Genomic DNA, 27,523 nt, shown 5'->3' with positions numbered 1-27,523 from the left:
TAAAAGGAAAAATACACTAAAAGTTTATTAGAAAGGTTTATTTGTTCAAAATTTAGTAAAAACAATAAATATTTACAATTCAAAATTACTTTAATAATATTTTTTAAAAATGTAATTAATTCCTGTGTTGGCTTCGCTGAATTTTCAGCAACCATTAATCCAGTCTGCATTGGTAGATGATCCTTCAGAAATTATATGCTTATGCTGATTTGGTGACCAAGAAACATTTTATTATGGTGCTTTGAATATATATATTCTTTGAAAGTAAAAACAACACAGTATTTATTTTCAACATACAGCGCGTTTACATGCACGTTTATAAGCCGATTATGCTTAATAAGCCGAAAACGCACTTGGTCGCGTAAACGCCGTTTTCTTCTATTGGAGTAAGGTCATAAACGGCGTAAGCATAAAAAGGTTGCAACAGGTAGTTTTTTGCCTCTTACTTTGATTTCACACAGCATGTAACCGCAATAACCCACTTTCTGTCAGCTTATTGACGTGCGCATGTGTGGTACGCATCAGGAACGCATCATTAGTGCAGATTTAAGTGCATCTAGACTGAGCAAATGTCTTGCAGTAAAGAAAGAAGGAAATATATCACAAAAGCAGACTTTTTCATGACTCAGAAAATGATAAAAATGTTTTCTCATCTCGTGCAGCAGAAGTAGAAGTGGTTCAGTCACAATGCTGCGTTTATAACTGCATGAGGGGATAATATACGAGCTAACAAGTTAAATGTTGCAAGCTTAATTTAACATCACAACTGACAAATGTATGGAATACTCTGAGTCAGATACGCTAATGTTTATATTTTGATGTCACTACAGGGAAATAACCTGATCTATTAATGAAGTCATGTTAACGCAGCTTACTTGCATTGTCAGGTTACTGATGTGCATGTAAAAGGGGAAAACTGGTTATTTTAATAAGCTGATATTTGTGAGTTATCAGCTTACTGGTGTGCATGTAAACATGCTCATAGAAATCATTTGTAACATTACTCTGTTGCAAAATGTCTTTACTATCAATTTAATGCATCCTTGCTGAATAAAAGTATTAACAAAACATACTGACCCCAAACTTCTGAGCTATAAATAAATCACAAAATTAATACCATGAAATTGTTATTATCATTTGTTTTTTTTCCATCCACATTACTCCCCTTCTCTCCAGATTTTCCACTGTATGTGTTTGTGTTTGTTTGTCCAGGTGGATTTCTCCCCTTCTCTCCAGAAACTGGCCCACTTAGTGAACAGCATTAGCTCTCAGCTCATCAAGACCATGTCAGGGTTCAAACGTCTACCAGACCTGCTGACCCGCCAGCACTCACAACGAAAACCTATCCAAAGCATCATCGGTACACCCTCTCTCCATCTCATTCGCCATATTGGGGGATATGTCATGTATACATTTGTCATGTATGCCCTCTTTTTATTCCTGTTTCCTCACCTTCCTGTCATTCCAAACTCATATAACTTCCTTCTGTGGGACACAAAAGGAGAAATTATGAACAATTGTATGGATCCACTCTCTTTATTCAAAATCCTTCTTTTGTATTCCACTGAAAGAAGGAAGTGAATGACACATGGGTGACTAATTTATGATGAGAATTTCATTTTTGGGGTAAAAAAAAAATCCATTCACATCATCATTTGGCTATTGCTTAAAGTAATCAGCAGTTGTTTGGCGTCAACAATGCTTTACTCCTTTTCTGTTTCAGAGCAAGATGAAGAGATCTGTAAGATCCAGGCAGCCATAGCTGCAGGAATGGTGACTAATGCATCTTACCTGCAGACCTACCTGAAGACCTGGGACAAACACAGAGAGATCTGGGAAATCGAAAAAGACGGCTTTATACAGCGCTACCAGCGGCTCAACCCTACAGTAACCTCCTTTGACGCTGACATAGCCAGGTCTGTAACTTTCCTTCATTGTCTTGTAGTTTTTAAGGTTGTAAAAGCAGGGTCTAAATGGTCTAAAAACTATGCGCTAGGAAGATTTGTGAGCTTATGTGTTATTTGCAGTGCTACTAGTAAAATAAAAGTTTCTTTAGTGAATAAATCCACTAAAGGATTCACCATGTTTCTCTCACCATCATACATGTATTTCTTATGAGATTTAAAATGCATGAGTCGTGATGGCACACTAAAGGGGTGTGTTTGAGGTAACATGAGAAATGATGTGATGGCCTTTCAGACTATTGACGTGTCTGTAGCACAGAGGTGCCAGTCCTGAGGGCAGGGTCAACATCTCTCCCCTATAGATTTGATCTGCACTTGCCAAATCGTTATCATGTCAACAATAGATGAGTGTGTGTGTGGATCAGAAAGTGAGTGTGTGCAGTGAGACAGAGACTTTGTGTGTGATTGTGCATTAATGACCTTGTGCATGCTGGGAGGACACTTGTGTGTTATGCCTGCCGCCCCTGTTATTATCTGAAGTTTTTTCCACATCTGTTAATGCATGCACAGGCACATTTTATTTTAAATGGCTATGGTTAATGTAACTTCTTGTTTTGTCTTCACACTCACTCACAAAATCAAATGATGCTGAACACTGTTTTTTTTTTTCTTGAAAAACTAATTTCATTTACAGTGGGTATGTTGTACTGAGATGACAAATTAAATTGCTATTAATAGGGCAACCATTATGAGTGAGCAAAAAAAAAAAACATTATCATTATCTTACAGATCAATTTAAACAAAAGTAATTTAGTGGCCATTAATAATAATTAAAATCATTGTCTTTTAAAATGTGCCAACAATAGCGGTTATGAGAATATGTAGTGCATATAATAACAATTACAAACACAATTACAACATTCTTAGGAAGAAAAAATTAAGAGACAAGCATCCAAGTGTCCATCTTTGAACTCTTTTGAACTCTAATTACAGATTTATCATGGGAAAGCACATCTTTATTGCTTTCACAAGTGTTCCCATTTTGAGAACTTGATGAACTTGAGGTGGTTTTTATTAAATTGTCCAGGTAGTCATGTTAGATGTGTGTTTTTTTTTTTGTAGTTTTTTTTTTTTACATAACACTAAACTATGAAAAAAAGGGAATAAGACATTAAATTATTGGTAATCTTTAAGAAGGATCACACCTCTTGTGTTAAAATGTACATAATATAATTTTTTTATATAAATTTTCATTGTGCTATGGTTTAAGATTAGTTTCATGAGAATCATCTACTTCATTTATGCTCTGTCTCTCTCTCTCTTTGTGCAGATACACAGAGGTGGCGAATAACGTCCAGAAGGAGGAGACAGTGTTAAGTCTGCAGTTCGTGTTGCTGGACTGTTCTCCACTCAAATTCTCTCTGTTGCAACATTGTAACGAGTGGCAGAGCAAGTTCACACAGCTGCTCAGCCTTATGGCCAGTGCCAAACTAAAGGAACTGCACAGCTTCCTGCAGGAAAATGCTCTCAGGTGTGTGTGAGCGCTCTGTTCCAAAATCGTGCCTCGCTGTCTGCTCTCTATATAAGCAGCTGGGATCCTAACTGAAATGAAACCTCATAAGTGACCAATTTGAAACGCTCTTCATGGGCAGCGACCCTTTTAATGGTCACTCATGCATGCCACAGCAATTAACACCCCTCACGTGAAGAGCATAAGAGACTCGACCAACCTCTCTGTTGATTCCAGTTGAGTCTGGCATTAGCTTGTTGCTAAGCTAATGGCCTGACACTAATAAATAGTTCCATTGACTAGCAAGAAAATATCGTGGACATTCAGGGATGGGCTCTTTTGACTTGAGCCAGTGTTAATTTGTTATGGTTGAGATACTGTTATAGTTTTTAATTAATATTTTGAATTAGCAATAGTTTTTATTTCTGTTTTTAATTTATTGTAGTTAAAATTTTAGCAATTTTGTTGTATAGCAACAGCCCTGCCACAGCATTTCATCATGCTGAAAACCACTCAGAATTCCTTTTCAACTCCATAGCGACATATACTAAAAAGTTACATTGGTAGACAGCTCAATATGTTTTGAAACAGAGCATCTATATGTGACTGGTTCTGAGTTACTGTGTGTAATTCACTTCATTCAATAGGCATTAAATATTTACCACGCGTATAGAGTCATTGGCTGTGTGTGTTTTCAGGGTGTCTCAGCCTCCTCAGACTCTGCCGGAGTTGGGAGAGAGTCTAAAACTTCTGGAAACTCTGCAGGCAGATCTGAGTAAGATAGAAAGTCAGATTCCGCCCATCCACGAGCAGTTTGCCATCCTTGAGAAATACGAGGTTGCCGTCGACCCCGCTGTGAGTGTCACGCCACACACACACACACATACACTCCCTCAGGTGTTCCAGTCAAATCGTCTTCTAAATACACTTTCATCTCTTGCCTCCATTCCATATTTGACTGTGCTTTTATTTTTATTTCAGTGCTCTTAGATGTTCTTTTTCTCTTGCTCTTTCTTTCCATCTCTGTAGGTGTTGGAGTTGCTGGAGGCTCTGAATTCAGAGTGGGTGTGGTTTCAGCAGGTTGTGATTGACAGTAACGTCATGTTGAAGAAACACAAAGACATGATGAAGAGTGGGCTGGTCCTCTCCTCTGAGGAGTTTAAGAAGAAGACACAGTCTGCCCTGCAGAGCTTCGATAGCAATGGTGAACGCACACATACACATCACCGTGAGAGATTTGAATGTTACAGAATAGGAAAACACAGACACACAAACACGCGGTCAGTAGGATGACTGCCAGTGCTGTCTCAGACCCTACTGTGAGCTTCACATCCCAGCATGCCTCTTTTTCTGTAGGTCAGTTCGCTACATGGGCGGCACCGCAGGCCTTTGCTTTCTGGGACCGTGGGTGTTCTGCGTGGTTGGGAGTGCTGGGTAGAGCCATCAACCTCCCACATGCCCCACGGCACATCACAACCAATTAGCCTTGAGATAATGTTTCAGAACGCCATGGAGCCTCACCTACAGCAGAAGTGACCGTCACGCTGGCATCCTGCCCTTGACTGCACTCTCAGCCTTTCTGCCGCCCTGTTTCTTTCTTTCTCTCTCTCTCTCTCTCTCTCTCTCTCATTGTCCTTCTGCTGGTGTCTCTGCGCTGTTTATTCTCTGCTCCATTAAAAATGGGATTGAAAAAATCTCTCGCGCTGCCACTTCTCTCCACGTACAGTCATGTTGTGCCGAATTGTATCAAAGAGCACAGTTTTCGTCCTACTTTTCCTTCCCCCTTCTTTCATTCTTCCCTTTTTCTTGCACTTCTTTGCTTACTCGCTCCCCATCTCGTTTGCATTGTGTTTGCGTTACCTTGTGATCACTGATAGCTCTGTGAAGTTTGTTGTTTTTCAGTTTGATCTCCTACCATTCCTTCCCTGTGTCCTTTTCTTCTATGTTCTTCTCCTCCCAGTATGAGTCCAAAAGCCTTTCCGTCTTGATTCAGACAAAGTTGGAGTTTTGGCACAGCCGATTAACGTGAAAGCTTTGCGCTAAATCAACACGTGGCAAACACGCTCAACGCTCACTGTCATTATTTCCCACAACCACAGAATTTTGGAACATGAGCGGCAGCTGCAACTTGTTGAGAACGGCAGGATTGTTTGGATTGTTCCTGCAAACAATGGCGGGCTCCTTCAGGTTAATGAGGCCAGGAAGCAGCTTTGTGCAGGGAGAAATTTGTATTCAAGAGAGAGACGGTTTCAATAATATCACACTCATTCAGTCCAAACACACACTACTGGCCCCTGCCAAGGTGCCCCTTCAAAATCTCATCTCCTGCTCTCCATGGACCCAGCGTGACTTTCCCTCTCAGATCCGGTGCGGAGGAAAAATATGACATTGCGTTTCTCAGCGCAGAGCCAATTAAACATGTATGATTGGTTGAAGTCTCCAAGGCAAATTTATCAAAAATTTAGCACATTTTAACATTAGCTAATTAGATTTTCTTTACGTTTTACTCAGGCACAACGGAGAGAGAGATTGGGCGTCATCAAACCTCTCAACACCAATGCTCCTGAATGCATTCTGCACTAGCGATGCACTTCAACATGTGCTAAATGCTTCAGTAAATCAGACTTTACGCAAATATTGACTGGAGATCCCCGATGGATCTTCACATGCTGCTTAATGGCTTGCCTTAATGCTGAATCGTGTAAATGTGTGGTTTTTGTAATTGCCGGAGATGCAAGTGTGTGATTTAGCCAGTGTGTTTGATGGAATCCATTATGAACGCTGACAGACGTAAACAGTCGCACCTATAAACATATCACAGTGGCCTCTTGGGCAAATAACAGGCCCTGCTGGTGTCTGTGTGAGTGTGTTACTGTAAACGTTGTGTGTTGCCATCTTGAGATGAATGAGGCGCTTTTCAAAAGATCAAATATCTCGTAAATCAAAGCTGTCGCAAGTGCGCGTGGATCGTGGGAGTCCGGGCTTGTGAGCGGAGCTGGGTCCGAGCCAGAACTCACACTCTGCTCAGGAAAGAGACCCACTGACCTGCTGAGCCCCCAACTGTGAAACCACATTAATAGCACATTGTGAGAAACATGCTCACTTTGCTAACTTTCTGGCCAATAGGAATTCATTGAGCTTTTTTTAGAGCGACAAAGCTGCTCTCCGGGGAAATGACAGCTAAATGTGCAGTTTTTTAATCATTAACCATGCATCTGTGTGCTTGTGTGTGTGGTCTTATCTTTGTCTTCATGTTGTATATGGTCTTATTTGTGCGTATATATATGTCCAGGTCCATTTGGCAGCAGTGTAGCCCCAGATTCTGCACTACAGCAGGTGTCAGAGCTGCGTACCCAGTTGGAGGCTCTTAAAGAAGAGCAGCAGAACATACGCTATGGTCTCAACATCTTTAATATTGAACAGCCAGCCTCTAAAGACATCCTCATTCTTGAGAAGGTACCTATCACTGCTGTTACATTAATAAAAACCTTTCTTCGTACAATACATCACAAAAACACAACACAAAGCAGCACAACAGAGTGCAAGCAGGCTGAGGGCAATTCAGTGGTCCTGCTTGACAGCAAATTGAACAATATTGATACTGTTGGTGAAGGTCACTTCTGGTTCAGTATGCCCTGATGTTTAGATTGTGTTTGTGTGTTTGTAGGACATGAATTACCTGCAGCAGGTATGGGAGATTGCCCAGCAGTGGGAGGCTCTTTGGGACGAGTGGAAGGGGGGTCACTTGGCCTCTCTACAGACCGAGGCCATGGATAACACCGCCCAGACCATGTTCAAAAGACTCCACACACTCAGCAGAGAGTTCAAGGCAAGCCAGCGCAACAGACCCTACACATCTGGAGTTAACTCAACTTTAGTCAGTTCCATGGCCAAACTGACATTTATGGGAGTTTCCAATTAACAATGTTATCCTTCAGAATAGTACAGACTTTATTGTTTAAGCTATGTAGTGTTACAACAATTACATAAAAAATGTGTCAAAATGTAACACTAAAATAACACATAAATAATAAATATAAAAATATATATACTGTAAATGCATAAAAAATGTGTCAAAATATAGCATTAAAATAATACATAAATAATAAATATAAAAATATATATACTGTAAATGCATTAAAAATATTTAAAAACTTTAAAAGTTTTGGGTCAGTAGAATTGGAAGTTTCCACAAAAATATCCAGCAGCACAACAGTTTTCAACATTGATAATAAAAATAAAGGATTTCTAAAGGATCAGTTGACAATGAGTAATGGCTGCCAAAAATACAGCTGTCATCACAGGAATAAATTAAAAAATTCCTGTGATGACAGCTGTATTTTTGGCTTTTCCACTAAAATAAAAACTTTTTAATCTTTTTACTATATTTGTGTTCAAATTAATACAGCCTTGTTGAGCATAACAGATTTATTTAAAAGCTTAAAAAAAGGTTACTAACATCAAATATTTAAATGGTACTGTATATGTTTTGATTTGCTAATGTACCTGGAAGTGATGCACGTGCTTCATCTTCATATTTTATGTTTTCAGCACAGACTTTATTTCTTTCCAGGTGTGGTATTATGTATAATATATAAAAACAATACAAATAATATTTATTAATATGCACTTTTAATTAGAAATTTAATTAAGCACCACAGTTAACAGGACCTTCACATAAAAAAAAACTAGCAGCCATCAGGACCCACTTAACTGCTATCAGCGGCGTTAGTGATGTCTCAGTCTCTCACTCATCTTCTACTGTACTCACACACATACTGATGCTACTTCATTAGGGTCCAGCAGAGACTCTCATTTCTTCGTTTCTCTTTGTAACTGTGATAAAAGCCCTTTTGTGTAGCTAATTACCCTTTAAAGCTAATTTAGCTTCTCTTCTCACCAGCTTCTCATTATCCTGACATTTAGCTTTAAGCAGATTAGAAACACCTGCTTGATTCAGACCCTTTGGGTGCTTTTCCACTGACAGGAGATCAGTCCATCACAACACAGCACTCAGCATTTTACACCACAGCTTACAGAGGGATCCTGACTATTACAGATGTGTGTGTGTTCTTTCAGGACAGGCACTGGGAGGTTGTGGACTTCTCTAAGAGCAGGATCATGCAGTTTAAGAAAATCATCCCACTGATCACAGACCTTAGAAATCCAGCCATGAGAGAGAGGTGGGGGTCTTTCTCACACACACACACACACTCATGCACACGAATCAGTGTCCTCAGCATAATGAAGTGTCATTCTCACTCTAATCCTCCTTATCAAGAGTGGTTCCTGACAAAATGACACTGTCCTCTTTCATGTTGTCTCTTCAGTGGACAATCTCTCTTTGTAACTTCTCTCTGTTCAGGATAATGCCCTCTGTTGCTTGTGACCTGAGGTGTGCTGTAAAGTCTAGCTGATAATCATCAGCGGCAGAGGTTTGGTGCCGATTGCTGTTCTAGGATCAGCTGTAATCCTACACCTTGACAGCCAGCCCTCAGTTACAGCTCGTCACCTCTCTCCTTTCTATCACGCAGAGCGTTTGTGCACTCTGGCGCCATCCCTGCCGAGAGAAACGCGACGTTTTCCGCTCTTCGTTTTTCTTCTGCCCTGTCATTCGCCCCCTAAGCCATCTGATTGGATCTGGCATTCCCAAAACAACAGCCCATCGGCCCCAATCAGGCGTGCTACAACAGCCCTGGTGGAGACGGCAGAGACAGGTCTCACGTTCCCCTGATGACAGCTGGCTAATCACACTGATGTAACCCTCTGAAAGATCCCTGTTAGCGTCTCCCGCTGGCCGGTGCAGCACATCAGGGAAGCAGATGAAAATAAATAGAGCTCCAGCCTCAGAAGTCCATGACCGATAGAACGGGAGACAAGAGGAGCGAAAGAAAAACAGGCACTCGTAGGAGAGATCGCGTCCCAGAATGCTCGGGCCCGATCTCAGAGGGGCGAGTCATTGGCAGGATGTTTTTTTGAAATAGCGGTGTTGTGTTTTGTTGTGGATCAGATGTACTGATGGTCTCTGTGGATTTCTTTGAGAGAAGACAACAAGCTGTGCATCATGGCTGCCGGATCTCTCACGGGAGAAATCAATCCTTGCGCTGTCGTCGCCCGTCACACCTGTTTATTATGACAAAATCTGACCGTCAACATGACCAGTCTTTTGTACCAGAACAGCGCAGTGGACTGTTTTTCTTCAGCTCTTGAAATACTCCAAATAACACATTGTCTGTAATTTTAGCTCAGGAGTTTTGTTTCATACCTTTAATTAATGAATTACTAACATACTCATTTCTCCTAATGGCCTACACAGTAGCTCTTTTTCAAAACCTATTGGGCTGTATAAGCGTGTATATATAGACATATTGATATATATAAACATTGAATAAGGTCATTTATTTTTAATTACAACTTTTTCTTACATATATAATACTGAAAAGTATTGCATTTGTATTCTAATTATATGTATTATTATTTTTTAAAATACTTTTCCTCCATCATGTATTTATCTTTTATTTCAACGCAGTGTATTCTGGCATTGCCTTTTCTATGAAGGTTACATGCAACTTTAGAATTTGGACAAATTTTAGGAGGCAGCATAATTAAGTTGCCCTTTCTTTTTGGAAAGCATTCATCTCAGAGACTGCGTCTATGTTGTCTTAAAATGCAGCTCATTAGGTTTTGGAATAGATCAAATGGCTTTGATAAAAGGTTTTTCCACCCTGTTTGAGCTCAGATTTATATGTCAATGTCAAAGCGTCTTGGCCAGGCAGATTTTATCTTCAAAAAATGGTGTGGATCTGTTTATTTTAGACATTGGGATCAAATAAGGCAAGAAGTGCAGCAAACATTTGACCCAACCAGGGCAGACTTCACACTGGAGAAGATTGTGGCTTTGGGTCTGGACCACCATGCAGAGCGGATCAGTGACATATCAGGAGCGGCCAGCAAAGAGCTCTCAATAGAACAGGTATGATATCCCTCTTCAGAACTCTCTCTTTCTCATTTGGGTTCATTTATTTCCTTTTGTCATTTTTGTTCTTTTATAAGAAACATTCTTTTCTGAAACAAAGTGCAACAAAGAACCCATTTTCTCATTGGTTTTGCCACTGTGTATGGTTTATTCGAAATTAACAATGTCCTTTTTATTAGTTGTTAGGTTCTTCAGATCAGCATATTGGACTTTTTTAAAGCAAAAGATAAATCAAATTGTCCCTGATCCTTTGAAGGAGTATTTGAAAATGCACTGAAACTTTCACTTAAAACATTGTGGAAACCTGAAAACCAAATTAAGTGGACATCATAGGGACAAAATTTAATGATTAAAAAGCATATCATATGATTCTGATAGTATGAGGCTGTAAAACCCTTTTCAGTTATAAGTGGAGCCTTTATTTTTAAGAGTGTCTTCCTTATTCACTTTTGTTTCTATTTCTTTTTGCTCTGCGTAGGACTGTAAGTTCATCAAGGTTCAATTCTCTCTGCTCCTCTCACAGTGCATAAGCTCCTCGGAGGTTCGGTATGTTAAAGAGAAAAGGAAAGTCACCGTCAGGAGGATTATGGTCAGAGGTCAGGTTTAGAAGGTCAGAGATGATATCCTCAGGGTGACATCTGGTAGTCAGACTGAACCCAGCAGAGAATCACAGCAGAGAGCCCCAGTCTAAGAGTCTGGCAGCAGTGCAGATGTGGTTTTCATTAGTCAAACAGTTTGAATGTAAAGGCAGAGGTGTTTATGAGTACAAAATTATCAGACTGCACTAGGGTTATACTACAGTCAGATTTTTAATTACTTTAAAACTTAGGCCTGTTTCACACATTGCATTTGTGGCACTACATGCATATATTTGGTTCCCATTTGGTGCCCACATTACAGCATTTCATCACATGAGCAGCAATAAAAGTAGCACTTTAGTGCTAAGCTTTGTTTTGCTGCATGCCATTACTGGTTTCTGTCTCAGAGTAAAAAATTGAAAAAAGTAAATGAGATATTCACATTGTGAAATAAGTCACCATTATGACAAATATATTTACAGGTTCAAGTTTTAAAAATCACATTGAGTGAATTAAAGTCACAATCACAAGATATCAAGTCGCAGTTAACTTTTTCACACTACTGCTCTGATGTTTGAGTTTTTAAGAAATTAATGCTTTTATTTATCAAGAAAGCAACCAATTAAAACACTTTTTACAAAGTTATAACAAAAATTATATTCTCTTAAATTTTTATTCATCAAAGAATCCTAAAAAACGTCATATTTTCCACAAAATTGCACATGCACATGTATAAATTAAATTATATTCTAAAATATATTCAGATATGAAAGTTATTTTAAACTGTAATAATATTTCACATTTAACACATTTTTAATATTTTACAAATTTTGATCAAATAAATACAACCTTGATGATCATGATACTTTTTTCAGAAGCATTTAAAAAGCTTATCCGCTTCTGAACTGTAGTGTATTTATTCGTTTTATTCTCTGATGCCTAAACAGGCTTTTATAAAACTCATCAGAAACAAAAGTTGAACATGTACTTTAAACATTTTATTAAAACTATATATATTTTTTGTAATATTGGCTTTTATGAAGCAACATAATACTGAGAGAAGAATAATTGCATATTGCTTGAAAAACACCTCCATGTCAGCTGAGGCGAATTCACAAAGAGCACTTTTTATTCAGTAAAGACTGACTGAATCCAGACGCTTTAAGCAGTTTATAGCTATGCTTTGGGTTCTGTGTAAAGCATTTGGATATAAATGTCATTCCAGCTCCTCGTGTAATTAGATTTCATGGCTATCAAGTTTGTAATAATTCTCAATGGCCCACTTCCGATATCCATTATATTATTTCTATTAATTTATGGCTGTTATTGGAAGAAATATGCAATGTAGTAAACCAGCAGTCACTTTATTTTCTGAATAGAGCTGCTACACAGCAGAAATGCCTTTAGTGTAAAAGCACAAGCTACGTGTTGCAGACCCAGGATGCGTGAAACAGGCCTATGAGTCGACTGGTTTATAGTCCTATTTTAGACTTGAAAAGGAAAATTTCCTGGACAGTATTCAGTAATAGTGCAGTACAGTATGAGCGCAGTGCTGCTGGAGGCGTCTGTCCCCAGGCTGCAGTCGTAGGTCATGTGTGGCGGCCACATGGGAAATGAGCCTTGCGCTTAATTTCCTTCAGCGCAGCCTTTACTGCCCCTGCAGAGGAGAGCTGCCCTGTCCAGCTGTCAGAGTGTGGGAGGCTATACTCCTCCCCTCTCCCCTCTCTCCTACTTTCTTCCTCTCTTTCTTCTCGCTTTCGGCCCAGGGAGATTCCCAGACGTTCTGCTCTGTACTTGCAGAGGTTACAACAACACAGCTTTGGTTCGAGAGCGGCAATGGGAGAGCAAACCCTCATAACCCCCAAAGCACAGAGCGGTTCACCTAGAAGTCACTCACAGAGAGAGAAAAAGAAGAGAAAGAGTGTAAATGAGAAGCATCGTTGCACGTCTGGTGTTTCTGGAAAGACCCTGTCTCTGACGTTTATTTTGGGGGAACTTTACAAGGGGCCACGATTAACCGATTTCCCTGCCACGAGTCGTCACAATTTAGATGGCTCCCTGTTTAGCTTTTTGGAGACAAAAATGGTTCATTGTCTATTGGTAATAGTATAGCAGTGTATGATTTACAGCTCATACAGAAGTTACTTTTAAACCAAACAGCTTTATGTTGACTTTAATACAACAAAATCCTGCCTAAAACCCAGTATCAGAACTGGGCAGTACCCTGATAGTTGGAAAAAAAGCATTGGTAAAGCCTATTTTCAAATCTGGGAATTCAGATGATATAATTAACTGTAGACCAATTAGCCTTCTCCCGGTTCTTTCTAAAGTGCTGGAGAAGGTTGTATCAGAACAATTTTTGCATCACTTAGAGACTAATAATCTTGTACACCCTTTTCAGTTTGGTTTTAGACATAACCATTCTACAGAAATTGCTACTTGCTTATTATTAGAAAATATTAGGCGGTCACTCGATAAAGAATTTAAAGTTGGTGCAGTATTCCTGGATCTGAAAAAGGCATTTGATACCATAAATCATAATATTTTAATGTCAAAAATAACAAAGTATAATATATATCAAAACGATCTCTGTTATGGTTTGATTCGCATTTAAAAAATCATGAACAAAGTGTGGTCATTAATAATTTTAAGCTAGTTTCTCATAATATTAAGATAGGAATTCCTCAGGGAACAATTTTGGGTCCGATTCTTTTTAGCATATATATTAATGATCTTCCAGAAGTGTGTCCTGATGCGAGTCTTCAAATGTATGCTGATGACATGATTATCTATGTATCTGGTAGGAACTGTGTGGACATAGAAGAAAAGTTAACAAGAAATTTAGAGAAAGTGTCAGCTTGGCTTGATGCCTCCTTTTTAATTTCAAAAACTTAAAGACAAAGTCCATATGTTTTTCAATAAGAAATTTACCGGTAACAGAATCATTAAACATTAGAATTAAAGATGAGATTATAGAACAAGTATCAGAAGAAAAATATCTTGGTATGATTTTAGATTCTCAATTTTAAAAGTCATGTTAAAAAGTTACATAAAACATTTAAAGCAAATCTCACTAGCTTTAGAATAATAAGAAATTGTTTAACATATGATCATGTGTTTTTGTTTTTAAATTCGATGATATTATCACATATGGCATATGGATTAGCTATTTCATCTCAGACAAATCAATCCTTAACTAATCAGGTTAAATGTCTTTACAATAGAGCTTTGAAAATTTTAGATAGAAAGCAAATAAGATACCAGCATTGTCAGATCCTAAGTAAATACAAGATTTTGAGCTTTGCTCGCTTTGTCTTTTTTCACTATGTAAAGTGTGTATTTAAATGTTTAAATGGTCTTGCTCCTATGCCCTTATGTACATTTTTCGAGAGGTTGCAGGGAAGCAGTAGATCCACTAGAGCGGCTTCTAGTGGAAACTGTAAAGTTATATATTGTAAAACATCATTTGCTCAGACTGTTCTCTCAGTGAAATGTGTAAAATTTTGGAATTCATTGCCTGACTATTTAAAATCTATTGTAAATTATAATCATTTTAAGAAAGCCATGAAATCTTGGTTGATACATCAACAAACCTGTAGTCATGTTTAGTGTACTTATATTATAAATCTATGTACTACTTGTTTATTGTAATTGTAATTTATAAAAGCCCTCCTAGGGACAAGTGTTGTAAATTAGCTTTGGCTACAAGCACTATGGTACATGCATGTGATGACTGTTGTTTCATTTTGATCTGTTTTTTTGTATCTGTCCCTAACAAATAAAACATTAAATAATATAAAATAAAAAGGCAGCTCACATTTTGAGAAAACAGGATAAGTTGGTTTCTGAATAGATTTTGAAACATTTTTCAATACCTTTATGATGCACAAAAGTGTTTTCTACGTAGGCAGCTGACTGTTTAAAATTCAGCTATAGCTTGAATCTTTAAATGCACCTATGATGCCAAAAATTGTGTAGGTGTGCAGCTTTCTAGGTTGTCTAGTTAGACAGCACACTATATTTGAAGCATAGCAAATGTTAGGACGTGTCTGTGATGCCGATAAATGTGAACCTGGACCATAAAACCAATCATAAGTAGCACGGGTATATTTGTAGCAATGGCCAACAATACATTGTATGGGTCAAAATTTTCGATTTTTCTTTTATGCCAAAAATCATTAGGATATTAAGTAAAGATCATGTTCCTTGAAGATATTTTGTACATTTCCTACCATAAATATATCAAAACCAAATTTTTTGATTAGTAATGTACATTGCTAAGAAAGTCATTTGGACAACTTTAAAGTGTCATTGGCACTTGTCTGGCGTTTCTAGAAAGACTCCATCTATGACTTTTATTGTGGGGGGAACTTTGCAGTGGCCCCAATCAATGTTCTTTCCCTGTCACTAGCCGTCTAACATCCCCATGAGACTGATGGCCACCCTTCCAGCTCTAATGCAATGTGGCATTCAGTGCTGAGGTGGAATGTGTCTGGAAAGATTAGTGCTAACATTAAAAAGCCTAATGCTGACCTCTGATTTACAGACACTGGAAGGCATCACGAAGACATGGGAGGAAACATCCCTGGACATCACACCCTACAAAGACAAAGGTCACCACAAACTGAGGTGAGGAGCCAGAGGTTCCAGAAGGTCAAACGTCAAAAGCTTGCAGAGGTGCTCAATAAGCAGAATCTTAAAAAGATGATAATGATGATTCAGCTTCCTGAGGTGGCAGTGATTCTCTGTAAGTCCCTGGACTGAGGGCCTATTCACACAGCAGTTGATGCAACTAAACAAGAAAGTATTTTATTTTCACAATAGGTTTCATTTGCAGCATGATTTCTTTCAGAAAAAGAAAACACAAGAACAAAGTAAAAAAATAAATAAAAAAAATTAACAGTTAATGTTTGAAACACTTTTTTCTTTTCTAGCAGCTTGCTACAGCCTACAGCTTCCACCAGCAGATTTTCCATCCTAATTGGGGAGTTGTCCTAATTGACTTTGCCTAATTGATATATTGGATTTTTTTTTACTGAGACATAATTGTACCATAACTTTCATGCTTGTCCAGTCGAGGGGTAATTGCTGAATTTTTTTTTTTTTTTTTTTTTTTGGCAGACTCTCTGTCCACCTAGGGACTGTTAGTAGCTTCATCCATGCTGTTACAGCACGTAATGTGAATATATTAGTGGCAAAAACAAGCCATAACCTAAAAAACACCATTCCTCAACATGATGGAGCGCCTTGCTGCAGGGAAGAACCGCCATGTGTGAGGAGCTAGTAACTCCACATTATCATATTACTCTTTATGACACAGAAAGAATGAGCAAATGAGACAAAACACTGGCTGTGTTTTAAAACCCAGTGAGCCGCCTACTGCCTACTGGACAGAAATTTGGGCATTACAGGCATATTTAAATGCTCTTATCGGATTTAATGCGCCTATGAGGTGGAAAAATGCTGTTTAGATAAGCAGCTCTCTAGGTTTTGAAAGACAGCCAGTGTTTGAATGGACCTTTGATATCCAAAAATTCTGGCTAGGTGTGTAGCTCAGTAGGTTTTGAAACACATCCAGTGTTTAAAAGCACCTTTGATGCCCAAAAATGCTGTCTAGGTGGGCAGTTCACCGGGGTGTGAATCACAGCCACTGGCCGGACAGCATCGGTCTCTCAGAGTCCGGTTCAAATCCGTGTTTGACAGCAAGCCATGTTTTTATACACAGACTAAATGGCTTATCAATGCCAGGGCACCTTGAGCTCTGACACAAAGATAATTACTTTCAATCTCATTGGAGAGCAGGACTCAGAATGGCTGCTTAAGCCTTCTGGGCAAACAAGTCAAGGGTCCAATAAAAAACAAACTGTCTATGAACGAATAAATACTAGCGGGAAAAGCCATTCTAGTGTTTAGATGAGCTCAAATGATGCTGTTGCTCTTTTGGATTTGATTTAGACCGTTCGGGAGTTTCACAAAGTGTTTAGTGCTCACAATTATACAAACGAGCTGTGAGCAGATAAGAACTGGAGAGGATGCTTTGTGCATATGGCAGCCGCACAAAAGCTCTAATCTAATAGAATCATTTGTACAAGCAGCCTCCTTCCCAAGGGCTGAAAGTTTTCTGAAAATGCCTTCAGGCCTGTTCGTATTTAGCTTGAAGCAGTGTGTGCGCGCGTGTATAAGCGTTTATGTGCGAGTTGCATGGATGAATCGGAAACGGGTCAAAAGCATTTGTTTGTTTGTGAAATTCTTTAGCTATTTGTCCATTTTGATGTAAGAGCAGTTCCATAGTGTTAGCTTGTTTTTTATGAGTCTCTACGGAGACTTCCTATATAGATTTTTGTGTTCTTATGTAATTTTGTGTCAATACTGTTTGACAAATTGGTCTATGATATTTCTCATATGAATTAGATCATATTCGCTTACACACACACACACACACACACACACACACACCACATATATATATATATATATATATATATATATATATAAATTAGGGCTGTCAGTTTGACGTGTTAACTTAATAATTAGTTATGAAAAAACGTGATTCAAATATTTCAACCCAGTTAACGCACTGGCCCCGCCCCCAAACCTGTACGTCATCTTACATTTCAAACAGTTGACTGTTGACAAATATGATGCAGGGAAACAACTTCATAAATGCAGTTATGCCCTAAAATTCAAGATATTGGTGCAAAAATGGTGCTGTATGAGTTTTTGTCTCATATGATGAGCAATATCACAAGAGCAACGAGAGGATATCACGAGTGCTGTTTGTCCCAAATATAACGAGTGCAAATGTCATTTTATACAACAGTTCATTAAACAAGAAGTTAATATTGTGTAATATTTTTAACACGGATGCGGCTCCACTTTGCTCACTACTGCGCAGACTCTGGTCCCAAATCAGCACAATTTGGCCACGCCCTTTTGGGATGTTGGCGGCTTCACTTTTCTTCGGTGGAAGAGAGTGAAGGAGGGTCGTCCATCTTTTTTACAGTCTATGGTTTTGAACAAATCGGATAGGTCCATTAATAAAGAGAGACATTTACTGAATTCCTAAATGAGTCAGCCTTTTGAAGGAATCAAATGAATGAATGAATGAATGACTCATACATATATTTACCCCACCTGCTGGCAGTTTTAGTTTCTTATTTAAAATATTATTTCATTTAAAAAAGGGGGAAAAAATTTTAAGGGATAATTCACCATAAATTTTCAAATTGTCATCATTTACTCAAACCTGAATGACTTACTTTCTTTTGTAGAAGGTAAAAGATGGTATTTGAAGACTGTTGGTAACATACAGTAGCTGTTTTGGTTACCAAGGACTTCCATTGGATGACATAAAAAAAAAAAAAAAAAAAAAAAAAAAAAAAAATTCTTCCTTTATGTTCCATAGTTTATTTTAGGCTGTTGTAGCCCAAACGTTTATGTGTAATAAATTTTGTTGAATCAATTTGGTTAAATCTACTATTTGTAATGTCTACTTAATACTTTCTCATTTAACACAAAAATAGCTTTAAATAATCTTTTGAGGGTGTTTTCACAGCGAAATGTAATTTGTGATTAATTAGATTAATTAATCAACACATCATGTAATTAATTAGATTAGAATTTCTAATTGACTGACAGCCCTGATATATATATGTGTATATATATATATATATATATATATATATATATATATATATATATATATATATATATATATATATATATATATATACATACTGTATATATTTATATGTTAATAGTGATGTAAAAAAAAAGCTGCACATTTAATTTTAAAACGTTTTAGGGGGAGGGTTAGTCTGTAGTCATTTTAAATAAATTTTATATATAAAACAGTAAAAGTTATGTTCTCCTTCTTGATGGATAAGTAAATTTTTTTTTTTTACTTAGCTGCAGTTTTGGGGCAAAATTGTTCCTTAATGTTAACTAAATCTGACAAAACCTTCCTGCGGAGACATTTTCAATTGAAAAATCAATGCATAAATAAAGCAAACACTAAAATAACTATATTTATAAATTCAAAAAGTTTCTTTTGGGGCTCTGAATTAGCCATTAATTTTTGTCCGTGGTCTCCATTAAGATATTGATCTCCCTGTACTTCTGTCCTTCATAGTCTTGTTTTCATTTAAATCAAATTAAATACTCCATACATTCACGTTCTGCCTAAAAAGTCTGTGTTGGAAGCAGCTCGGTTGGAAACATGATTGTGTGTATGTTTAGTAAGGCACTAATACGCAGAGTCATAAAGACTGCGGCTCTCTGTGCTATAAGCTGTCATATGCCGTCTCTATGTCTCACACCCACCTGTGAGAGAGAGAGACAGAGAGAGAGAATCACAGGGGGTGGTGTCTTGCTGACAGGTAGGCATAAGGACAAAAAAGCGAGTGAACGGATATATAGAGAAAGAGGGGGAAGATTCTTATTGCATATTTCTTGAAGCTTAGATCCTGCAGAACAGAGAAAGGACGTGGCCTCTCTCTCTCTCTCTCTCTCTCTCTCTCTCTCCCCTCTTTAGCACACATACCTGCTGGTATTGTTCGTCCCCGTCAGTGCTGCAACAAAAGTGGACATATGCTTTATCTTTAGTTCCCTCCTCTCTCACTCGTCTTTGATCACTCTATTTCTTCCTCTGTTTTTTTGTTGGTGGGATGTATACCATATCAACAAATTCTGTGTGTTTAGTATTCAGTGGTGGGGTTGTATACAGGGGACAGAATCAATTCCAAATTACTCCGGCTCTCAATAATGGACAGCCCCGTCCGCAAGGAGAAAAGATGATTAATGATGATAGTATTCATGATAGAAGCTGAAGTGTTCGCACACACAGATGGAGCCGTGTGTGTTAATGGTCCTGCAGTGAAGAGGCTTTCTGTTTGCTGCCGTGTACTTATAATTGAGCGTTTCCACACATTTAGCAGGACGGAGTGCAAATCACCTGTAATTACCACCTACAGCCCCGCATTGTACGTGCTACACACACCCATTGTATAAACCCAGTGCATATAAGCATCTCTTTGCCTGCTCTGCAGTTGCACGAGTGACAGTTCTGCAGAATATATGGTAAAACCGCCCTGCACCGACGGTTCGACTGACCGATGTACTCTTCCAGCAGTCGTAACTGGTCTTTAATGACGCGGGACAAAACGTGTATGCAAACACTTTATGCATATGCTAGTTTCTATAATTAAATTAGACACACTTTCCTTACCAACACTGTATTTTATTTAGAGCTTGCTACAGTGCACATTTTTGTCCTGACGTGCATATGCTGCTGTTTGGACGCACACACAGCTGCAGATGAATGTCCCAGCCTAGTTTTGCTGATGACTAGCTATTTTGAGAGGTCATGTCCTCCTCTATGTGTTTTCTGTTAGCACACTGTAAGTTTGTTAGTGTGTGTGCGAATTTGTGTGATTTAGTACCTATAGGCTGTTCAAAATGTAGTGAGATGGCTACATAGACAGCATTTTTAGACAGTAGTTGCTTCAATTTGAACATCAGTATGCATTTAAGAAACAGCCTAGGTTGGCACTTTACTTGGTAAGCAGACTGAGTTTACTCTATAGGCATAGAGCAAAGCTTCACATTCTAACTCACACATGGTCACTTTCTCTAAATGATCAGCATTCATTGCTTTATAATGGCTTTAGGGCTATAACTGTGACTCATTGGGCCAGGGTAGTACAACACTGCCACCTAGTGTGTGTGCATATGTGTGTGTTTATATGTGTATGATGTGTGCGTGTGTGTGAGATAAAGGAAGCAGGAATGCCCTGACCATCTGCTGCGCATTAGAAAGAGACCCTCAGCCCAATTCAATTAACATCCACAAGCCCCCTGATTGGGCTCAGAGAGAAAGAGAGAGATGGGAAGAGAGATAAAGGCCATTGCTAGAGTTACTACCCTGCAGTAAATATGAGTTTCAGCATTCTCTGATGTACTCACCGTATGACAGCAGGGCGAATGGAAAAGTCATTGATCGAACACACACACACACACACACACACACACACACACACACACACACACACCCAAACAGTAGACTCATTCAAAGAGGTTATGGAATTGTGTTTGCTATGAAACAGAGGGAGAGATAAAGAAATACTCTTGATCTGTGGAGATGTTTGAAGTCTTGTAAAAAAAAAAAATAAATAAATAAATAAAGCCATTTAATAATGGAGATACGAAAGGAATGTTTAGTTGGTAATTCTCTTTATTTATCCTTCTTGCTTGTTTGTCTTTTACTGAAGTCATCTAAATCTGACAGAATAAAAAAAAAAGTATTTAATTTTTGTTTTGTATATAAAATGTTACCCTTTTTTAAAGCAGTTACAAGCATTTTGAAACTTTGGAATAGTCTGTAGTAATTATAATTAAAGTATTTAGAATCAGAAAAGAGTCAGAAATGAACCATGGCTTGGAGGAAAAATGTCACTGGAAGTGGAAAAAATGTCCTAGATATATAAATGTTAATAGCATACTAGTGAATTTATCTGTAATATATGATATTTTCATATTTTGTTGTAATAATGGGTTTAGTGTCTCTGCAGACACTGTAGTGGCTGTAATTGTCAAATATCTGCATTTATTGTCTCAGAGGCAGCTACTGGTGAATGTGTAGCTAAAATTAAGTTGCTTTCAATAGAAAAAATATATATATAATCAGCTTTTTGAAAAAAACACATTCTAACAGTTTTAATTTTATTGATATTAAATATATATTGCATCTGTAGCTCCTTTTGTATTGTATGGTGATGTTGATTTTACAGATAACAGCCATAATTGTGCAGAGAATTTACTGCAGTTGATTCAGTTCAAGTAACTGTCATAAATGGGCAACGTACCTGTTTTTTATGATGTCAAAAAAAGGTCATTATAAAAGTGAACATCAATTCCAGGTGGCAAATATTGCTGCTTAAAAATATTTTTAAAAATGACACGTCCCTTATTTTGATAGCTGTATGTGCGTGTGTGATAATGCTGTGGCGGTAGTAATGTAGTCAGGGATTTTCAGTCCTCTCTCTCACCTGCTCTGCGAACAGCCTGCAGTGAAGACACACAGTTAGATGATGTGATGAGAGTGATGAATATGACAGATCAAGAGCTGCTGTGCTGTGTGTGTATATATGAGAGAGACCGAGAGAATGAATCCTCTCATCACCGCACCTTTCCCTCTGCTAATGTTCATGTGTGTGTGAGGCAGAGTCAGAGAGAAAGAAAGAGTTGAGAGCACAGGAGATTGAGCAGGTCTCCGGTGATTGGTCTGAATCAGAGGCCTGCGGCAGGCGGGTGGAATGTGTGATCACTTATAGCAGAGGTGATAATTTACAGCCTTTCTTAGTGTGTGAGAGAGACGCCGCCTCTCATAGCAGCCATGCTGAATCCTTCCGTCCACATTTAACAATATCTTTGTTTTTTTCCATAACAACAGATGTCTGTCAGAACAATATTATTAAAATGATACCCACGGTAGAAAATAATAGACAAAACACTAATAAATAACAGAAAATAACATTTGAGGAAAAAAATATACATATACTAATGTCCACACTATCGTTCAAACGTTGGGGGTTGGTAAGAGATCAGAAAACATATCAAGAAACATTTCTTATTGTCAGTGTTGAAAACAGTTGTGCTGCTTAATAATTTTGGAGAAACCATGATATATATTTTTTTTCAGGATACATTGATTAATAGAACTGTTAAAATATCAGCATTTATTTGAAAAAGAAACCTTTTGTTAAATATCTTTACTGTCACTTTTGATCAATTTAATGTGCGAAAAGTATGAAAAAAAACTTCAGTTGAACACCTGTTGAAGAGTGTTGAACCATAACCAAACAATGGCCAGTTTTTTGTCATTTTATACATTGATCAGTAATGTTGGGATTAAAGTTATGTAATATTTCTGGAGTTATATGCACCCTGATAATCCACTTATACTGTAATAGCTTAATAAACTCATATTAACTGTCTGGGTTTGAGGATTTAAGCAGGTTCTCTGCCATTCATCTTCAGATATATCCTGTTATATTTTGATATATGTTTTTAATGCTTTCTTTGATGATCATAATCCAAAACTTTGTCAGCAGAGGAGCTCTTCATGGGTCATTCATTCATATACTATTACATGCAGAAATGCAGAGCGTACTAACATGATTTCTTCTTTCTCAGCCATCATCATTCGCATTTATTGTGCTATATTTTTATGGTGGCTTCGGGGCAAAACACCAAGTGCTCATAAGTGCACTTAAACTTGATTAAAGCTGTGTTATGATTCAAAGGGTTCTTACCTTGTGTTCTCTACACATGGAGGAGGGGATATATTATATTATATTAATATAACAATATGTGAATATTATATTAAATTATATTAATGTGATACATTTTATATTATGAAACATATTTAAATAGAATATACTGTAGTTGTTGTCAGCGATAGCCTAGTGAGCAGTGCACCAACATACAATGCCGTTGCTTTACGGGTGTCCCGAGTTCAAATCCCGACTTGAAGACCTTTACCGACCCCCCCCCCCTTCTCTCCCACTTCGCTTCCTGTCTGCTCTACACTGTCCTATTGTAATAAAGGCAAAAAAAACGGCAAAAACAAATCTTTGGGGGAAAAAAAACATATTAGAAACTACTGTTATCTACAATACACTAATACTCAAAAGTTTGGGGTCAACAATACTTTTTTTTTTTTTTTTAAGAAATTAATACTTTTACTTAGCAAGGTTGCATTAAATTGATCAAATGTGGCAGTAAAGACATTTATAGTGTTACAAAAGGTAACTGTTTAAATAAATGCTGTTCTTTTGAACTTTCTATTTATCAAAAAAATCTTTAAAAAATTGCTACTACTGTTCAGCATCAATAATAATAAGAAAAGTTTCAGCATATTAGAATGATTTCTGAAGAATCATGTGACACTGAAGACTGGAGTAATGGCTGCTTAAAATTTAGCTTTACCATAACAGGAATTAAATGTTAAAATAAGTAAAATAGAAAACATTTACTTCAATATAATTGTATTATAATATTTCACAGTATTTACTGTATTTTTGATCAAATACATTCAGTCATTTGCAAACATTTTTTACTGACCCCAAACTAATGTAATTTAAATATTAAAATATTTAAACTAATTTAAAATATTCCATAAGTTTTGACATAAATTTTAAACTACTATGCATGAGAGAATGTGCTCTGACCTGTTGATCTCATTCCTAAAAATGTTCATGATGTGCAACTGTGAATTCAACTAATATCAGCTATTACAGACAAAGTGGCTCACCTCAACCATAAATGCTCTTGGACTGGACTTGTGTGTGTGTGTAAAGTGTTTTTCCTCAGGCGCTGGTTCAGTGATGTGTGTCGAATGCTATATGTGTCTGTCATGTTGCCTGGACTCGAAAACAGACAGATTATTCCTCTGAGTGTGTGGTGGTAGGTGCCGTAGGCAAGAGATTGTGCCTCGTTTCATGCTGTCACTCTGGAGGTCAGGTGGCCCACGACTGTCACTCACCTCCTCTTATTCTCTCCTCCTCTCTGGAACTCTCTTTGCCTTTCTTCTTTCTCTCTTTCCTCAGTAATACACTACAAATAAAACTCATTCTTTCCCATCAGCCCTGTGCTCTCTCTCAGCCTTTTTCCTCCCTCTAAGAGAAAGAAAGATTGTGTTTTGAGGTATTTACACTCATCCTTTTCTCTTTTTTTCTTTCTTATCCCACCCTTGTGTCCTTCACAGACTAACACTGCTGTCCTGGATGTGCAAAGTGTATGTGTGCAGTGCTTCTCCATTGCTCATATGCACACACTCTGAATGCAGGGGCATCAGTTAGAGCTCGGGGAGATGCAGAGGCAGAGACAAACAGAGATGAATGACACACACACACACACACACACACACACACACACACACACACACACCTCCTGCTTCAACAATATAAAACAACAAAAGATTTACGACTTTTTCTCCTCCTATAATATAAAAAAAACAACATTTCTTCCCTCCTATTATTTTTTCTTCTTTTAATGAATAAAAAAGAGTGTGTGTTTGTGCATGTGGATGTGGACATCAGGTGCCGGCAGTCACCGTTCATCCCCGCAGTGAGGCTATAGCTCCACCGTTGGCATGGAGACGGCTGCGGCAGCGCGTGAGGCTGCTGCCATGGCAACGCAGTATGCCAAGGAGGGGGGTCGAGAGCCACTGCTGTTTACTCTGTCCTCTCTTTTGTTTGCTTCGTACATCTAGATGTATGATAGTTTGTCCAAATTATTAACAGACTGAACCTTTATTTCAATTGTATTGTGACTGTGCCTTTTATGAATAAGCTTTGGGTCCATGTTCAGGTTTGGCTGTACTTACGAGGGTCAATGTATTCACAATTATAGTAAAACAGATGTCTGAAGCAGTCTTCGTTATTTAAAATGTCGGGCTAACTGTTCTTTCTTTGGCTGCACTGATGAGCACAGAACACTATTTAGAGTCCCAGCCTCAGAGGAGACAACAGAGCAGTGGATTTATCGATTAATACATGTATGTTACACTGCTACCACGCAGAACTAATTTAAACATGCAATTTCTTTCCCAGCTGTTGACCTTCACAGACATAACCGACTGTTTTCGTGCATGTCTCTTAAAATTTTCCAGAACAGGGCTATGCCTTTACAGCTGGTACCTCAGATAGATACTCTCCTAAAAAACATCTGTTTGGTTTTTATTATCATGTCTATTGTGCTGAAATCATGTGTTTTATACTATATTAGTTTAAACTTCTGACGGTTTTCTGAGCGCACACATCTGAAGCATCTGTCACACGGCATGTGAGTACTGGACTAAGTTCTCTTTCACGTCTCATTGCGCTTAAACTGTCAAATACACATTTTTAGCATTTTTCAGCATTGGAAGTGTTATGAGGCCCCCTAGTGGGTCCCGGCCCACTGGTTAAGAACCACTGACTAGTCTATGAGATGTTTTTAAAAATGTATCTTCGTGTTTGTGTGTGTGCTCAGGGGAACAGATGAAGTGTTCCAGGCTCTGGAGGATAACCAGGTGACACTCTCTGTAATGAAAGCATCTCGATTCGTCAAAGCATTTGAAAAGGAAGTTGATCACTGGGAACGTAGTCTGTCTCTGGTGCTGGAAGTCATAGAAATGATCCTCACTGTACAAAGACAGTGGATGTATCTAGAGGTACGTGCACACAGCAATTCTTACAGTTTTATACAGCACATTACTCATCCAAATGCTTCTTTTATGCTTTAAAAGTGGTTACATTATCCAGGCATATGTTGTACACAACACACTGCTGACCTTCCTCATACCCTGCTTGTTCTTAATAAACACCAGTCACAATCCACTATGTTCGATCACAGTGGGGTCCGCTCTCTACATCTGATGCACAAACTCACTGTAAAAGATTAGAGTCTCACAGACACACACATAGCGGAGTTCAGAGTCACACATCTGTTCTCTCGTAGCTGATGAGGAGAGTAAACAGTGGCTGTCAGCCTGGATTTCCTGTGTGTATGAGTGTTTGTAAACACACCTGTGATGGCTCCAACCAAGCACCAAACGGTTTTATCTTCCCTTCTGTGCAATTCTTCATTTTGGTCATCCGCTACCACATCCTTTGATTTTTTTTCTTTGTTTAGAATATCTTTCTGGCAGATGACATACGTAAGCAGTTGGTTCGTGAGACAGCTGAATTTGATGATGTCAACTCCAGTTGGAAGATCATCATGGACCGACTCGACAAGGACAAAAATGCTCTCAGAGGAACTCACTATCCAGGTAATGAAAGGATGGTGCTGGAATTCACCAACCTTTAGCGACTGTAAAAAGCCTTTACTGGAGCAAGTCAGTTCACTTGGCAACACCCTGGACAGATGGTTGAAACATGTCCAGGTTACATTTCACCTGAAAAAAAAAAAAATCTATTTTGCATTAAAAACTGTCTGTCTGTTAACTATTAAGATTTTTTGCATTGCAGAATTATTTTAATGACGATTAAGCACAAACATAATTCATTCAGTCATTTCACTTTTTTTTTTTTTTTTTGGCAACTTTTATCATTCTCAGTGGTGATTCTCATTACTGTACTACACGGATTATTTTGTTAGTCAAACCCTTTTACCTAAAATATTGACTTGAAGTACCCTCTGAGATTGAGATATATATATATGTATTTATATATAAAACAAGTTCTACTGTAAAAAATAATGAATAGGAAGACAGAAAAATGTCTATAAAAGCCATGCTTTTTTTCTGTTGTTGCAGGTCTTCTAGAGAAGCTCTCAGAAATGAACACTAAGTTAGAGGAGATTCAGAAGTCTCTGGACATGTACCTGGAGACCAAAAGGCAAATCTTTCCTCGGTTTTACTTTCTGTCTAACGATGACCTTCTGGAGATCCTGGGCCAGTCACGCAACCCTGAAGCTGTGCAGCCACACCTCAAGAAGTGCTTTGACAACATCAAAAGTCTCCGCATCAACAAGGTATACAGTATGCACAAAAATCTTATACTGAATGGTT

The 27,523-nt window shown here is 38.0% G+C and overlaps 1 protein-coding gene across 1 annotated transcript in view; it reads left to right on the top strand.

Annotated features, from left to right (window-relative positions):
- dnah2 (dynein, axonemal, heavy chain 2) overlaps positions 1 to 27,523 on the top strand; it is a 138,879-nt gene that overhangs the window by 40,810 nt on the left and 70,546 nt on the right. The window contains 13 exon segments of the mRNA XM_042727001.1: positions 1,213 to 1,360; positions 1,724 to 1,916; positions 3,235 to 3,435; positions 4,113 to 4,269; positions 4,444 to 4,618; positions 6,707 to 6,870; positions 7,082 to 7,243; positions 8,494 to 8,597; positions 10,231 to 10,387; positions 15,515 to 15,597; positions 26,002 to 26,182; positions 26,644 to 26,782; positions 27,269 to 27,486. Coding sequence (XP_042582935.1) covers positions 1,213 to 1,360; positions 1,724 to 1,916; positions 3,235 to 3,435; positions 4,113 to 4,269; positions 4,444 to 4,618; positions 6,707 to 6,870; positions 7,082 to 7,243; positions 8,494 to 8,597; positions 10,231 to 10,387; positions 15,515 to 15,597; positions 26,002 to 26,182; positions 26,644 to 26,782; positions 27,269 to 27,486 — 2,082 coding nt within the window.

The sequence above is a fragment of the Cyprinus carpio genome, chromosome B7 (assembly GCF_018340385.1).
Source record: "Cyprinus carpio isolate SPL01 chromosome B7, ASM1834038v1, whole genome shotgun sequence".
Classification (NCBI taxonomy): Eukaryota; Metazoa; Chordata; class Actinopteri; order Cypriniformes; family Cyprinidae; genus Cyprinus; species Cyprinus carpio.
Note: the sequence above shows the minus strand (reverse complement) of the source record. Positions and strands in the feature narration are given on the sequence as shown.